The following is a 17,630-nucleotide window of genomic DNA, read 5'->3' as shown; positions in this document are numbered from 1 at the left end:
GGTATTTAATCTTCGGTTTCACGAAGTGATGTTCCATTCTGGTTTTTAATTTAGATAAAATGCACACTATCGCGTTTTTATACCCGTTACTCGTAGAGTAAAAGGGTAAAGATAGATTCGTCGGAATAAAGTATATTCTTGATCACTAGCCGAGTCGATTTGGCCATGTCCGTCTTTCCGTATGAACGCTGTGATCTCGGAAACTATAAAAGCTGCAATACTGGGATTAGTCATGACTATTCTAGAGATTCCTGCGCAGCGCAAGTTTGTTTCGTCAGTGTGGCACGCCCACTCTGACGCCCACAAACCGCCCGAAACTGTGGCTCCTACAGCTATAATGCTAGAATAAAAATGGTTAACTGAAATGTATTTTTTTCATCAATACCTATCGATTGACCCAATTAAAGTTTGCAACGTCGACTCAAACGCCCAAAACGCTTAAATCTGTCTGCCGCCCACATAACCATAGATTGAGATCGCTTGTAGGTGGTGCATTGCAATCTCGATTTGCTGCTTACATATCTCCATTTTCCTTTGGCTTCTTTAGCTGAGTAACGAATAACCGATAGTCGAGGAACTCGACTATAGCGGTATTCCTTTTTTAAATTGCTCCAATTGATTTTTTTTCCGTTTTTCAACAAACCCAGCTGCTTGGCAGTAAGGCCATGCTACATGCATTGCGAGAACCTTAAAAACTTCGGTCACACTACAAGGAATTCGATTTTTCGACTATTGGAACTCTTAGCCGATCTGAGTACTAGGCTTTAGCTTCGTACGCAGCTCGAGTTTGTTACGCTTAGATGCTAGACAAACAAATTTAACTGAAATGTATTGTACTCGTCAATACCTATTTTCACACCCACTCTAACGCCCTCAAAACTTCCAAGAAAACAAAAACAATGACGTCAGAGCCATACAATGTCAAATGTACTTATGCATGTGTGTGTGTTAATAGTTGCAGGCCGAACTGGGCGGCAAAGCGAAAAGCGCTGCCGGCGCTGAGAGAGAGCAGAGTGTGCGGCTAACTTGTTCTATTGAATAACTACCAATTTAAGCAATTGCCATTTTTGTCTCCCCTCTTTCTCTCCAATAAACTCAATACCAATTTAAATTATTTAATTCAAATTAGGTTAACCTAATTTTTACATTTCTGAAAAACAATGGAAGGGGCGTGGGATTGGGCTTCTCGCTCTTTGCATTACCCCTCTTTCCATTCTAACCAGCTGTGCATTTACTCAAGCGAAACGCACGAGAAGGCAATAAAAGGACCAAAAATTTGTACACGTAACAGCGCTGTAAATCTTTCTGTTTCCCATTAGTCTACGACTAACTCTCGTATGGCTAAACCCGTTTGCCTAATGCGTTTTTTTTGCGAATCTTTGAAGCGTATTTTAATTTTAAAGTGGTCATCTTAATATTTTAGCTTAATTTTTATAAGTTTTCAATTTAAAAGCTGAGTAACGGGTATCTAATAGTCGGTACACTCGATTATAGCGTTCTCTCTTGTTAATTTTCGTTACCACTGCTTCCTTCCAAATAGCTCTGCGTATGACATATGATGTTGCCGGAGCCACCTTTCTGGCTGCTGCCACCTCGGCGCCGGAACTCTTCGTTAACTTTGTGGCAACCTTTGTCACTAACGGAGACATTGGATTAGGCACAATCGTAGGATCCTCCGTTTTCAATGTTCTGGTGATATCAGCTGTTTGCGGCATCCTTACTCCACCGGTGTGTACTACTCACATTAATGCTAAATACCTCCTTTTAATTATCTCAATTTTTTCAGAGCAAACTGGATTGGTGGCCGATAACGAGGGACACAATCTGGTACCTCGTGTCTATCGCGGCCCTAACTGTTGTGTTGTGGGACTCGCTGGTCAAGTGGTACGAGGCTACTGTTCTTTTATTACTGTACTTACTTTATATCATTCAACTAATCCTGGACCGCCGGATCCAAAATTTGGTTCGCAGTAAGAATATAAGTTTTTTCGAGGCTAATTTATTGTCTTATTATACCCGTTACTCGTAGAGTAAAAGGGAATACTAGATTCGTCGGAAATTATGTAACAGGCAGAAGGAAGCGTTTCCGACCCCATAAAGTATACATATTCTTGATCAGGATCAGTAGCCGAGTCGGTCTAGCCACGTCCTTCTGTCCGTCTGTCCGTCTGTCCGTCCGTCCGGATAAACGCTGAGATCTCGGAAACTAAGAGCTAGGCTATTGAGATTTGGCATGCAGATTCCTGAGCTTCTTACTCAGCGCAAGTTTGTTTCAGCAATGTGCCACGCCCACTCTAACGCCCACAAACCGCCCAAAACTGTGGCTCCTACAGTTTTAATGCTAGAATAAAAATTTTAACTCAAATGTATTGGTCTCATCAATACCTATCGGTTCAATCGATCAAACTTCAAAAATTCGTAAGTATGAAGGCGGATATCTCGGAAACTATCAAAGATTGAGAAATGGGATTTAAGATTTAGATTCCGTAGCCTTGAGCGCAGCGCAAGTTTTTCACGCGAATATGCCACGCCCACTCTAACGCCCAATAACCGCCCAAGCCGGTGGCGCCTACAATTTTCATGCTAGAAAATGTTAACTGAAATGTATAAGTCACGTCAATACCTATCGATTGGTCCCACAGTCGGCCCAAAACTGTGGAGCCCGCGGTTTACATGGTAAAAAAAATTTAACTGAAATGTATTTGTCTCGTCAATACATAACGATTGACCCAAAAAAAGATTGCCACTTCTACTCTAACAAAAATAAGGCTTAGATCTGTCTGCCACCTTCATAACCATATGTTGGGATCACGGGTAAGTGACGCATTACAAACTCTCTTTGCTGATTGCATATCGCCATCTCCATTTGGTCCCTTTAGCCGAGTAACGGGTACCTGATAGTAGAGGCTTTAGCGTTCTTTCCTGTTTTATTCTACTATATCCGGTACTCATAGAGTAAAAGGATATTTTAGATTCGTCGGAAAGTATGTAACAGGTTAAAGGAAGCGTTTCCGAACCCATTAACTATATATGTTCTTGATCAGGATCATTAGCCGGGTCGATCTAGCTATTTCCGTCTGTCCATCTGTCCATATGAACGCTGAGATCTCAGATACTTTAAATGCTAGAGCGTTTGAAATGTGGCATGTAGATTCTTGGGCTTCCTGCGCAACGCAAGTTTGTTTCGGCAGGGTACCACACCCACTCTAACGCCCACAATAGACGATAACACTAAAGCCCGTCCAGCGCCCACATTTTTTAATATGTTGTAAACATTTAAATGAGAGTTTATTTTCATTATCTACTTGCCAACAATTTATGAAATCGGACCATTTATTATAATGTTATAACCAAATAAAAACAGTTCACTCTCGACAGCCTAAGCCATCGGACGTGTTCTTCCGCGTATCATTAAAGTACCGCAGCATCCCAACGCATAATCAAAACAAACGCAAAGATTGCCCCCGCTTATCTACTTAAAGTTTGTTGTTCACCATTCATCATCAAAAAAACAATAGACAATACAATCCAAGGAGAAGTCACAAGTTGTAAATAAACCAAAGACGGAAAACTTCTAATTCTAACCAAAAACCTATTGCAAGCCGAAAAACTAAAAAATCTCTTCAGTCTACCTTCAAATTTTCCCTACATCACTATCCCAATTAAAATAACAGAACACCGAAGCCTTAATTGCACTAAAGGAGTTATTTATATTAGGGAACCTTAGATCTCAAAAGGTTGATGAAGTTGAAAAAATTTACAAATGTACCCCTGGTCAAATAACACAAAAAACTGAAAGAAATGAAACAGGTCTAATTAAACTAACATTCAAACTAACCAATCTCCCAGAACATATATACATTGGATACGAAAGAGTCCAGGTCCGCCCACACATTCCTCCTCCAGTGCGCTGCATCACCTGCTCGCGAATGGGACATACCGCAAAATTTTGCAAAAATTCAGCAATCTGCTCAAACTGTGGCCTTGCAGCTCATGAAAACACAGATCAAGGTATAATATGCTCAAACAAATCCAACTGCATCAACTGCACGGAGAAAAAACTACCACTCACTGATCACCACGCCCGCGACAGAAACTGCCCAGTTTTCTTTTCACACAAGGAAGTTCAAGCGATTAAGACCTTAAATAAAATAGACAACAGGACAGCCTGGTCCATCTACAAAAACCGCCACCACGATGGCTCCCTGTACTCCTCCGCAGCCAAAGCTTCCTCCTCTCAATCTAACCAAATGCAACCACCAAAAACTACAATAACACCTATGCAGCGCAAAACGGTAAGCTACGAATCTGATGAGTTTACCCTCCCGAACGCGTCTAATTGTGACCCAGATGAACCCATGTCATCTGGTTCCGAAGTACAAGACGCCAATCAGGATCACACAACAAAAAGAAAAGCCAAAATCCTACCTCTAAACATCTCAAATAAAACAAGGAAGAACGCTATAGTCGAGTACCTCGACTATCAGATACCCGTTACTCAAAAGGAAATGGAGATATGCAAGCAGCAAAGCGAGATTAAAATGCGCCACCTACCGGCGGTAGACAGATTTAAGCGTTATGGGCGTTAGAGTGAGCGTGGCAAATTTATTTTTGGATCAATCGATAGGTATTGACGACACCAATACATTTCAGTTAAAATTTTTTATCTAGCATGCAAATTGTGGGCGTCACAGGTTTTCTCGGTTTGTGGGCGTTTAAGTGGGCGTGGCAAACCTTTTTTTAGGTCAATCGATAGGTATTGATGAGAACAATACATTTCAGTTAAAATTTTCTATCTAGCATTAAAACTGTAGGAGTTACAGTTTTGGGCGGTTTGTGGGCGTTAGAGTGGGCGTGGCAGTCTACTGAAACAAACTTGCGCTGCGTAAGAAGCTCAGGAATCTGTACGCCAAATCTCAATAGCCTAGCTCTCATAGTTTCCGAGATCTCAGCGTTCATCCGGACAGACAGACGGACAGACGGACAGACGGACATGGCTAGATCGACTCGGCTAGTGATCCTGATCAAGAATATATATACTTTATGGGGTCGGAAACGCTTCCTTCTGCCTGTTACATACTTTCCGACGAATCTAGTATACCCTTTTACTCTACGAGTAACGGGTATAACAAAAAGACTGCTGAAAAACGATCAAAACTCTGTCATGACTAGAGCAAAACTTAAAGCCATTTCCTCTTCTGATACAAATCCAACACCAAGCCAAATCTAAAAATGACTCTAAAGATCCTCCAATGGAATATAAATGGTTACCTTAACAACTACAACGAACTGCTAATTCTACTAAAACACCTTAATCCCAAAATCGTTTCCCTCCAGGAGACCCACATCACTTATTACCAAAACGTACCTATCCCAGTTAACTTTGAATTTCACTACACATCCTCGCACAGTCCAGATGGCGGTGCAGCAATTTTGATACACAAATCAATAGAACACATCATAATTCCACTGCAAAACTCATTCGACACCATTGCACTGGAAATTAAGTCTTTCAAAAAACTCAATATCGTTTCTTCCTACATCCCACCGAACAGAAAATTTACCGAAGCAGACCTGGAATCAATAGTCCCTATAGGAAACTCTCCAACATTATTTACAGGAGACTTCAATAGCTGGAATAGTTTTTGGGGTTCTCCCACAACTAACCGTAGGGGACGAATATTAGGCAAATTCATCCTGAACAAGGGCTTCATCATTCTAAACAACGGCCAACCAACTCACTTCTCGACCCATAGATCCCTCACACACATCGACTTAGCATTTTGTTCACCCGACCTCAGAATTTATTGCGACTTCAAGATCAGCGACTCTCTCCAAGGGAGCGACCACTTCCCAATTACTATCGACATGTTTCCAAGCAGCAGAAGAAAGAAAGACAACTTCAATCAACGCTTTGTGACAAAAAACGCAGATTGGAACAAATTTGAAACACTCACAAACATCCTTAGTAATTGCATCCCAACGTCAACAAATATAAACCAAGAAGCAAGTAATATAAACAAAATTATTCTTCAAAGTGCATACCAAAGTATTCCGCATACAAAACCTCCAAGATCGCACCACAATGTCCCCTGGTGGAATAAAAAACTGGAAAATTTAAAAAGGGAAAAAATCAAGGCCTGCAGGACCTTCAATAGAGATATGTCGACTAATAATCTAATTAACTACAAAAAACTGAACACCCAATACAGAAGAGAAATAAGATCGAGAAAAGCAGACAGCCTCTTTGAGCTCACATCCAAAATCACGCCACAATCCAAGCCGGAAACAATTTGGAACAAAATAAGAAAGCTCTGCTTTCTGCCCGGAACAAATTGCCGACACATTTGCAAAATTTTGGTCTCTTCGCTCAGAGGACACACAATTTTCCACAAGCTTCATCGAAGAAAAACAAAAATGACTCACACTAAACCAAGGAAACACCACACACAGAACAGCACTATTTATGGAACAAGATATAAACTTTCTAGAATTCTCTACCGCCCTAAACAGCATAAAAGGTCAAACACCAGGACAGGACAAAATAAATTATCCAATGATCCAACACGTCGCAAGCCCGGTCAAAATAAGAATCATAAATTTCTTCAATAGCATCCTAAGGTCACACATTCCTCAGATCTACAAATCTAGCATAATTATCCCAATACACAAACCAGGTACGGACAAAACTTTAACAGAATCCTACAGACCTATTTCCCTCAATCCCTGCTTGTCAAACACATTAGATAAAATAATATCGAAACGGCTATGGTGGTTTGCAACATCCAACAAACTACTAAATAGCCGACAACTCGGATTTAAAAAAGGGAAATCTGCTATGAACTGTTTGCTTTACGCTGACGCTCTTATCAACAGAGCCCTCAACGAAAAGAGACACCTCTCAATCATATCCCTAGACTTTGCCAAAGCCTTTGAAAAAATAGGGCTACACACAATCATTAACCAACTCTCGGCATGGGGCTGTGGTCCAATTAAAACCACCTACGTGTCACATTTTATGTCTAATAGAAAAATCCGAGTTAGAGCCATCAATAGCACGTCAACGGTACAACCATTACACAACGGCATACCGCAAGGATCCCCACTCTCGGTTATTATCCGATATTATAGACAATCACAAAAACCTTTCCCACACAGCATACGCCGATGACTTTAACATATTTATCAATTTAAAACGAGACAAAAATGTGTCGATCAACTTGAACAATCTATTTAACGAAATTAACGCTTGGTGCCAAAAATCAGGAGCAATGCTCTCTGTTTCAAAATGCAAGCACATTCATATATGCAGGAAGAGAGCCTGCTCATGCCAGGTATCAACACAAGAAACGACCATCAAAACGGTTACGGAACTGTCGTTATTAGGACTACATTTTGACCACAGATATATATTTAAGCCCCACATTAAGAAACTACAAAAATCAATAGACAAGTCCCTAAACATAATAAAATGCTTATCCAGCGGAAAATACAATAGCCACCCACATACCTTAATCGAAATCGTAAAAAGCCTATGCATTTCCAAGATAGATTACGCCCTTTCTATATACGGCACGTCAAAGAAATCTACCCTAAAACCAATCAGAACCCTACTAAATTCCGCACTACCAACATCATTAGGAGCCTTTTGCTCTACGCCAACAAATAACCTCTACCTTGAAGCAAACATCCAATCAATAGAAAATAGAACCGAATACCTAAAAGCAAAATCAATCCACACTATCCTTCAGACCAAAGACACCCCGCTCAACCAAATCTTACAACGGATCTCCAAAAACAAAAATAAAAAATACAGAAACTCTACCATCAACCAATGCATTAATAGCTGCCAACACCTCGATATCCCAACCCAAGCTCCTCAGAAGACCAAGTCAATAAAACCACCCTGGCTTATGGACGAAAGCTTAGTAGACATACAATTAAGCTGTGCAAAAAAATCTACTACCAACAAACATGTTTACCTAAAAAAGTTCCTGAACATCAAAGACAACCTTTTAAAGAAGAAATTTTCCTTCCTGTATACTGATGGCTCCAAAAACAAAGAAATAATAGGTCTAGCAGTCACCACAGAAGAAGAAATTGTCAAGCAAGCTGTCCTACCAATCTACTCCTCTGTATACACAGCAGAGGCAATCGCAATTCTGGAAGCTGTTAGAATAGCCGAGAAGAAAAGATGCTCCGATTCCCTGTCAACCTTGGAAGCTGTATTTAATTGTAACAACATGTCATTTTACACTACATCGATCCGAGACCTAATCATAAAACTCGCCCCAAAAATCATGTTGCTATGGGTCCCTTGTCACATTGGGATCAAAGGAAATGAATGCGCCGACACAGCAGCGAAAGATGCAACAAGATCACCCCTTATTTCCATCCCAAATCTAAAGCGCACGGACATTAACAAACTATTAAAAACGAATATACTTAAAAATAATACAAACCTACAACAGAAAGCATCTCCTTGGTACCAAGCCATTAACCCAGAGATGATAAGCATCAACGAATACGCCAAAAACGCAAAACTTTGCAGCTTGCCAAGGAAAGAAATTACTAAAATCATCAGGACACACAAAACTGACACACGAATACCGATTCTCCCAGCCAATAAACAGCCAATGCCGATTCTGCACCACAGACGCCATCTCGATCTCACATATCCTTAACGACTGCACCGCATTTCAAACACATAGACCTAGTAACTCAAATATAAAACTATCTGATCTCTTAATTAACCCTTCATATGAAAATCTTCAGCAAATCCTCAACTTTCTCAAATCAGCTAACCTACTTCAACTCATTTAAATTGTTAATCTCCTTCTCTTCCCATTCATATGTAAATTTCTAGTTATAAAGTAAACATGTAATTACATTTTATTCCGGCCGAAAGTCTTAGCAACTATGGCCGATTCCTCCCTGTACCTTAAGTTTTAAACTTTTGGCAACAGAGTACAATAAATAAAAACAAGGAAGAACGCTATAGTCGAGTACCTCGACTATCAGATACCCGTTACTCAGCTAATGGGACCAAAGGGAAATGGAGATAGGCAAGCAGCAAAGCGAGATTGAAATGCGCCACCTACCGTCGGAAGACAGATTTAAACGTTATGGGCGTTAGAGTGGGCGTGGCAACCTTTTTTTGGATCAATCGATAGGTATTGACAAGACGAATACATTTCAGTTAAAATTTTGTATCTAGCATGAAAATTGTGGGCGCCACATGCTTGGGCCGTTTGTGGACGTTAGAGTGGGCGTGGCAATCTTTTTTTTGGGTCAATCGATAGGTATTGACGAGAACAATACATTTCAGTTAAAATTTTTATTCTACCATCAAAACTGTAAGAGCCACAGTTTTGGGCGGTTTGTGGGCGTGAACTCGGCTGAAACAAACTTGCGCTGCGTAAGAAGCTCAGGAATCTGCACGCCAAATCTCAATAGCCTAGCTCTTATAGTTTCCGAGATCTCAGCGTTCATCCGGACAGACAGACGGACAGACGGACATGGCTAGATCAACTCGGCTAGTGATCCTGATCAAGAATATATATATTTTATGGGGTCGGAAACGCTTCCTTCTGCCTGTTACATACTTTCCGACGAATCTAGTATACCCTTTTACTCTACGAGTAACGGGTATAAAAAGGAAATCAGGAGCGCTTTGGGCTACTTGGTGTTATAGGCTTTGAGGCGCTAGCCATAAGCAAACATATATTCATCCCTCTCGCACTCACTTTAGCTAAGTAACGGGTATTTAATAGTCGAGGCCATTGACTATAGCGTTTTTTCTAGGTATACCTGTTACTTGTATATTTATACCCGTTGGTCGTAGAGTAAAAGGGTATACTATGTAACTGGCAGAAGACCCCATAAAGTATATATATTCTTGATCAGGATCACTGGCTGAGTCGATCTAGCCATGTCCGTCTGTCCGTCTGTCCGTATGAATGCTGAGATTTCGGAAACTATTAAAGCTATAATACTGGGATTAGGCATGCAGATTCCTGAAATTCTTGCGCAGAGCAAGTTTGTTTTAGCAGGGTACCACGTCCACTCTGACACCGACAAACCGCCCAAGCCGGTGGCTTCTACACTTTCAATGCTAGAATAAAGAGACCGGAGAGCCGGCCAGATTTTCTACACCAAAAAGTGCAAACGCTAGCATACCCATAGCTACAAACATGGCATTTAGCATTGAACAAATGACGGCCACCATACACGCGGCCGTTAACCATGCCGTTCAAGAAGCAGCCCTTGAAAGTAAGCGTAGGGAAAATGAACTGCGTCTAGCTATACAGTAGCTGTCCTCCCAAGTTAATGCATTACAAATCGCTCCCGGCCAAGCAAGAGCTCCTCAGGTTAAGTTCTATGAGCCTATAGAAATTAAAGACAATGTCAAATATGACGAGCCCCTGGACACCGTTAAGTGGCTTCCCGAATTTACGGGAGCAAAAGACGCTTACGTCTCCTGGCGGCAAGCGGCAGTAGCCCCATATTATATATTCAGAAATTATGTAAATTAGCTCGCGCCATTATCAGGCTGTCATTATTATCAGGAGCAAAATAAGAGGCCCTGCCGATGCCGTCCTCGTTTGGCACTGTGTTGAATTTCGATGTGATCATAAATCGACTCGACTTCACGTACAGCTTCAAATGCATGTCATCGAGCAGCAGATGGGCACCCTCAGACAGGGAAGCCTCACACTTTTGCAATACTATGACGAGGTTGACAAAAAGCTCACCTTGCTCACCAATAAAGCCACTATGTCGTACGAAGCGTTGGCGGCAAAGGTTTTATGAGACAAATTCCGAGATGACGCACTCCGGGTAATTATTTCGGGACTTAAGCGCATTCTCACGGATGTTATTTTCTCGGCAAAGCCGAAGGACATACCAACAGCGCTGGCACTAGCTCAAGAAGTGGAATCAAACCACGAGAGATACACATTCGCATCGTCGTTGGCAAGGAGCCAAGAAGATAGGGATACGAGGCAAACTCCAAGGGCGCAAGAACGCCAACATGCATCCCATCAAGTAAACCCCCAAGTAGGTACGGTGTAAAATCCACTTTTAACTAAACAGAAGAAGGCACAGGTACACTCTGCTCCACGCAGCGATAGGCGTCGTGGGGACACGCCAGAACCCATGGAGGTTGACCCATCACTGTCCAAGTTACTAAAACCATCACAGGCCCCGGCATACCAGAATAGGAAGCCGGCTGCGTCCGATCGATCAGACCCACCAAAAAGGTAGAGGGTAAATCATATTGCGCAAAGCGCTGACACAACTGGTAGTACATAAACCACCGCGGTCTCTAGCGCGGCACAAGAAATTGATGACGACGAAATCTGCGAGTATGGCTCGGATACCATTAATTTTTTAGGGGAAAATTCCTGCTACCCGTCATCAGACGAAGAGTAACGGGGATCGACATGAGATTTCTTATAGAACGGGCGCGGCCAAAAATTTCATCCGACCATATGAAGGATTAAAAGGCGTCCGCCCGGTAGAATCTCCACTTAAAATTCATCCATTTATGGCGTCACCACCATCACGAAGAAATGCTTCGTGTCGATTTTTAATTTGAAGGCCACGTTCTTTATTTTACCTGACTTGTCCTCCTTTGATGCAATCATCGGTCTCGACCTGCTAAAATAGGCGGGGGCATCAATTCCAAGCGGAAAATGCGTTTGGTGCTGGATTTTCGCAAGCTGAACGAGAGAACAATACCCGACCGATACCCCATGCCGAACATCTCGATGATATTAGGGAACTTAGGCAAGGTTTAGTATTTCACAACGGTGGACTTAAAGTCCGGTTATCATCAGATCACACTGGCAGAACGCGACCGTGAAAAAACTTCCTTTTCCGTTAACGGTGGAAAGTACGAGACTCGCAGGTTGCCATTTGGATTAAAAAATGCAGCCATCATTTTCCAAAGAAGAATTGACGATATACTGCGAGAGCAGATGGGCAGATTTTGCTATGTCTATGTTGATGATGTTATCGTTTTCTCGGAGGACGAAAACTCCCACATCCGGCACGTAGATTAGGTTCTTAAGAGCCTGTACGATGCCAACATGAGGGTATCAGCGCAAAAATCAATCAACGGGGCTACTACAGACCCGGAAAAAACCAAAGCCGTTCAGGAATTCCCGGAGCCGAAGAACATATTTGAGGTCAGATCATTTCTGGGCTTGGCTAGCTATTATAGATGCTTTATTAAAGATTTTGCGTCAATAGCTAGGCCCATTTCTAACATTTAGAAAGGGGAACATGAAAGTGTCAGTAGACACAGATCCAAAAATATCCAGGAACAGTTCAGCGAGCCGCAACGGTTGGCTTTCCAAAAGCTGCGTAACATTCTGGCTTCCGAGGATGTCATCCTCAGATACCCCGACTACAAAAAGACCATTGATCTAACGACAGATGCCTCAGCGCACAGCACAGCAGGAGGGGCGACCCATAACTATGATCTGCAGAACTTTAAAGGACAGAGAAGTTAACTACGCTACCAACAAAAGGGAGCTGTTAGCCATAGTTTGGGCAGTGGCCAAATTGCGCCATTATTTATATGCAGTTCAATATATAAATATCTTTACTGACCACCAACCTTTGACCTTCGCAGTGTCGGAATCCAATCCGAATGCGAAAATCTAAAGGTGGAAAGCTCGCATCGACGAGTCCGGCGCAATAATTTTTTACAAGCCCGGCAAAGACAACCTCGTCGCGGATGCCCTCTCAAGGCAACAACTTAACGTTGTGGAAGAGAAAGAAGCTTTTTCAAGCGCGGCCACAATACACAGTGAGCTGTCTCTGACCCATACGATTCAAACTACGGACAAGCCTTTGAATTGCTTTCAAAACTAGACAACTCTGGAGGAAGCACGCTTTTCGTCAAAACGCAGCTTCATGCTCTTCAGAAACAAGAGACGGCACAACATTGACTTCACAAGCAAAGAGTCATTGCATGAGGAGCTCGCGGACATTATTTTTTCTAAAGGCGTAAACGTCATTCATTACGATTTGCACACGCTAGCGATGATACAGGATGAATTGGGTCGGCAATTCCATGCCACCAAATTTTGGCATTGCAAAAACCGTGTAACGGATATTTTTGAAGTCGCTGAGAGGCGAGACGTTCTCACTGTCGAGCACAACAGGGATCACAGATCGGCCCAAGAAAATGTGAAGCTATTACCTGCTTCAGAGTACTACTTCCCGGAAATGGACAAGCTAGCGAGTGAAATCGTCGCTAATTGGAAGACATTTGCTAAGGCAAAATATGACAGACATCCCAAAAAACATGAGCTTGGTAAAACACCAGTCCCATCTCATGTAGGAGAAATGCTACATATAGACATTTTCTCCACAGACAAAAAAATTTCCCTAAGTGCATTGACAAATTCTCGAAATTAGCCATGGTCCAGCCAATTCCTTCTATAACCATAGAGAATCTCAAACTGGCGCTACTGCAACTCACAGCGAACTATCGTTGAACTCGCACACCATTTTGACCGTGTTGGACATCCATTTCGGCGTTAGCATCTCGAATGCACCGCCGCTCCACAGTGTCTCAAACGGACAAGTGGAACGTTTCCACAGCACTCTGGTAGAGCTTGATGTCCTAAAATTGATAGAGGCATTAGTGACACCGTTGAGCTAATTCTGCTGGCCACTGCCAGATATAACAAATCTATCCATTCGGTCATAGACAAGATGTCAGCCGACGTGGTTCAAAGACAATCGAATGACCTACAATACGAGGTACAGGATAAGAAAAAACACGCCCAAGATAAGCTCCGAAACAGGGTAAATGCTTCCCGACAAAACAGGGTGTTCAAAGTTGGCAAAACAGTCCCAGTTAAATCCAACAGGTTAACTAAGTTAACCGGGCGATGGCGATGACCGATCGTCCAAGAGTTCACTCCGGTCAAACTGCTGATACAGTGTCTAGCCGGATGCACATGCATAGCCGGCAAACACAGCATATTTGCGTGGCCGCTATGAAGTTCAATTTTTGTTAGCTTTAAGTCAGTACGATTCCGAGCTTCATTGAATAAAAAACTCATTAATGTCAATGCTCCGGCTTAGCCCAACATAACTTTCCAGCGAGTAGGGAGAATTTCCTTGGCAACCGCCAGGCATCCCGGTACCCTTGGCAACCGCCAGGTATTCCACTGTAAACCAATCATCTGGAAGCTGGTCTCTCCCCAGCTGTGACGTCACTGACCGCAGCGCGAATTATCAAATCATATAATTTAAATTCTTTTCCGACGAATAGTGTACCCATGGCTTGGCTTTCCACAGTGAGAATCGTTTGCTGTTAGGGGAGAGTTGTCCCATGTAGATCTGATGAGCTCAGCTTTTCTCTTCTTCTTGGGATTTGTGTAGTAATTCGGTGGCTATTTTTAACAGCTCCCTTGCGGCAGGTAATCTTTGAGCTTGCCACTCTCGACAAACCCTTCTCTTATTATGAAGCAACTCTTCTATGTGCCTTGAGATGCGATTGTTATCAGAAAATTGAGCATCTTTTAACTCTGGAGTTTAATGTTTTGCAGTTATTGTCAATATGGACACTTTAGATAAGCCATCAATGACATTTTTACAGTCGATGTTTGGAAAGTCATCAATATGAGAGATAATATATTGGTTGTACTTAGCTCTTTTTCTAGAAGTTAGAAATTGTGGTCTATCCAAGAGCTGTGGAGTGTCATAAGGGCGAAGTAGGATATGCGAGTAGTACGATAATAAATCTGTTAAGTGCTCCACACGAATTTTGGACCGCGACACTTCTTGTTTGCTGTAACAATAAACAAAAATCAATTATATTCGGTATCTTATTTGGATCTGTGGACCAATATGTAGGCCTGCACAGAGAAATAAAGTCTAGCTTGTTTCCTAGTGTTATTATGGCATCATATAATTGTCTTCCTTTCGGGTTGATAAGTCGAGATCCCAAGTGGGTGTGCTTTGCATTGTAGTCATTTGCAGCTATAAATCCTTCACCTAGTATCGAAGCATTTTACAAATTATACTTCGGGAATGGAGAAGCGTAGTGTGTATACCGCGGCTATGTTTAGAAATCCGATTGCGTTTCAACATGAATTAATGTGGCCTGCAGATGCGTTGTTGCAAATGACGGAAGTAGGTTATGCCTGATTGAGCATCGTCAATCCCAATTCCTGTACAGGAAAATCAATTAGTACTGGAAGGCAGTCTCGATCATGCTTTCGTGGAGTGCAGACGCGTTTTTGCATCGCTGCGAAATTGTTTGTGAAGATTATATGGACAAGTCCACCATCGTGGCAAATCAATTTGTTTTCGTAAGCCCGGTAGCTGAAGCTGCAGTGATAGTGCTCAGACGCTCCGTTAGATCTAGTGCATGGCGAAAAGAAGTGAAAAAGAGATCAAAAGGCAACAGTTCCAATTTGTTGTTCTTGTTAATAACCGCTACTTCGAATTCAAATTCAAAGTCAAGTTCAATTATAAAATCTAACAAAAATAAAATAAAAAACAGACATCCGTTCCCGTATTTGAACCTGGTGCCGCCTGGCTGCAAGGTGCTCAGCTTGCCCAGGAGGCTACGCCTGCTTCCGTGGAATCTACTCTAAGTGGGTTTGTGTACTGGATGTCGGCAAAGCAGTACCAAGTAGTGCACAGCTTCCAATATACCTCCATTGTCGGACTCCGAATCCGAGTTTGACATCCATTCATTTGGCTAAGGCACAGAAAACTATGACTCATGCTCTAAGTTCCTCACTACAAAAATCAAGCAGCATATATTTAAAGGGCTCCATCAACGTCCCACCTTTACCATCCCAAGACATTGAACCCGAGCTGGAAGCCATAGCCGGCGACGATGAAGATTGGTGTAACAGCAACCGTTGTCCAGAATCTAAGTCTCCCGACTCTGCTAATAAAACGCAGAGAAATTCGAATAGTCCCAAAACGACTGAACCCGCCAACCGATTTTCTGAGCTTTCGGACATGGACACAAACGAAGAACACATAAGAGCTTATCAAACAGCCAGCCACAGAGCCATCTTCAACCAACAAGGAAATCCACGAAGTTAAGACTCTATGTCGCTACGTGTTCAATTCGCATTCTAAAATTGACGAATTTGATGATAAATTGAAAGCCCTGGAGCGCTTATATCAGGGCCTTCATAATAAATTCTTGGAGGCGTTCCCCCCTAAAGATGATGCATTGACTCAGAATTTAAATGTAAATCCCAAACCTCGTCTACCGAGGCCTGTTAATGCAGCTGCAGCTCCCCAGTCATATGCGGCTGCTGCTGCTACGTCTTCGGCGGTCGTTGACCCTTGTTATCAAGCTCTGGATATTGAGAGAGGAAATTTCATATAGGTTCGAAATGAGAAGAGAAGGAACAACAACAAGCCCAATATACATGTTGTTGGAGTGGCCCCTAATGCCGAAGATCTTCATGTTTTGCCGACCAAGAAATTTTTCGCATGTCGGAAAGTTTGCAACTGATACAGAGCCGTATGCTGTTTTAAAATATGTGTCCACCAAGCTTAAGGTGGATGCTAGTTCTCTCACTGTTGTAAAACTTGTAAAAAAAGTTGTTGACGTTACAACCTTAAAGTTTGTAAATTTCAAGCTTGGTATCCCTGATTACCTTTACGATTCAGTCTTCAGTCTTTCTGGCCGAACTCAGTTAAGGTCAAAAGATTTGTTCATAGAGAACGGGCTATTGTGGTAGGGGATGGAATCTTATCTAATTTGCCGGAGCCTGGACAAACTTCAACATCAAGTCATGTATCAAAAAACCCCTAGTGTTCGACGCCACTGGCGTTGATAATTTTGCAGGACATCTTCTTCATGCCTTTCCTCATTTGTCGGAGTCGCTTTCGCAACAACATCGGCAGCTGCTTGCCTTTCTCACTGCGCCCTCATCATCTTCTGTCTCTCTCCTAACGCACCATCAACAACATCAGCCGGAGCTTTTGTTGTTCGCTTTGCGCGATATTCGCTGTTCGCCTGGTTCTAAAATCGGCGCGCTCCTCGCAATTGCGCTCTCATCATTTTCCGTTGCTCTCCTGACGCTACATCAACAACATCAGCCGGAGCTTTTGTTGTCTGCTTTGCGCGACACTCGCTGTCCGCTTGGTTCTAATATCGGCGCGCTCCTCGGAGTTGAGCTCTCATCATCTCTCTCCTGAAGTACCTAGAACATCGGCTGGATTCTTACCCTTCATTAGCTTGGAGCCCGATCATTGAAAATATGTTCTCTACATATTCGCTGCTGGAGTTAAACCAACATCGGATGCTGCTATCTTCGGATTCTGATACTAATGAGCTCAACGCGTCTTTTGGGATAGCGCTCTCTTTTATGAGTAGTCGGATACACTCTTCACTCTGCTCTTCACCGCCTCTCTCTATTGATGCAATTTCTTTTACGCTCTTTGGATGACCGTCACAGAACAGGCATGCGTCCGTAAGAAAATCATTTACATATTCCCAATTCGACTGCACTATTATTCCATGGAACGACGATCTCAACCTGCCTATAATAAAACGTACGGATACGTTGCGCAAGGTACTTAATAGTACTTATGAGCATGCGAGGCCGACATCTAATTTGGATGTTGAA

At 42.5% G+C, this 17,630-nt stretch overlaps 1 protein-coding gene across 2 annotated transcripts in view; it reads left to right on the top strand.

Moving 5' to 3' along the window:
• Positions 1-17,630, top strand: part of LOC108020464 (sodium/potassium/calcium exchanger 5) — a 102,305-nt gene that overhangs the window by 20,636 nt on the left and 64,039 nt on the right. Inside the window, exons 3-4 of one of the 2 annotated variants that reach the window (XM_017088788.3) lie at positions 1,541-1,728; positions 1,787-1,970. The exons of the other annotated variant lie outside the window; for it this stretch is intronic. Of the exons in view, the coding sequence (XP_016944277.1) occupies positions 1,541-1,728; positions 1,787-1,970 (372 nt within the window). The remainder of the gene's footprint in view (positions 1-1,540; positions 1,729-1,786; positions 1,971-17,630) is intronic. 2 annotated transcript variants of the gene reach the window in all.

Source organism: Drosophila suzukii, chromosome X, assembly GCF_043229965.1.
Source record: "Drosophila suzukii chromosome X, CBGP_Dsuzu_IsoJpt1.0, whole genome shotgun sequence".
In the NCBI taxonomy this organism is placed as follows: Eukaryota; Metazoa; Arthropoda; class Insecta; order Diptera; family Drosophilidae; genus Drosophila; species Drosophila suzukii.
Note: the sequence above shows the minus strand (reverse complement) of the source record. Positions and strands in the feature narration are given on the sequence as shown.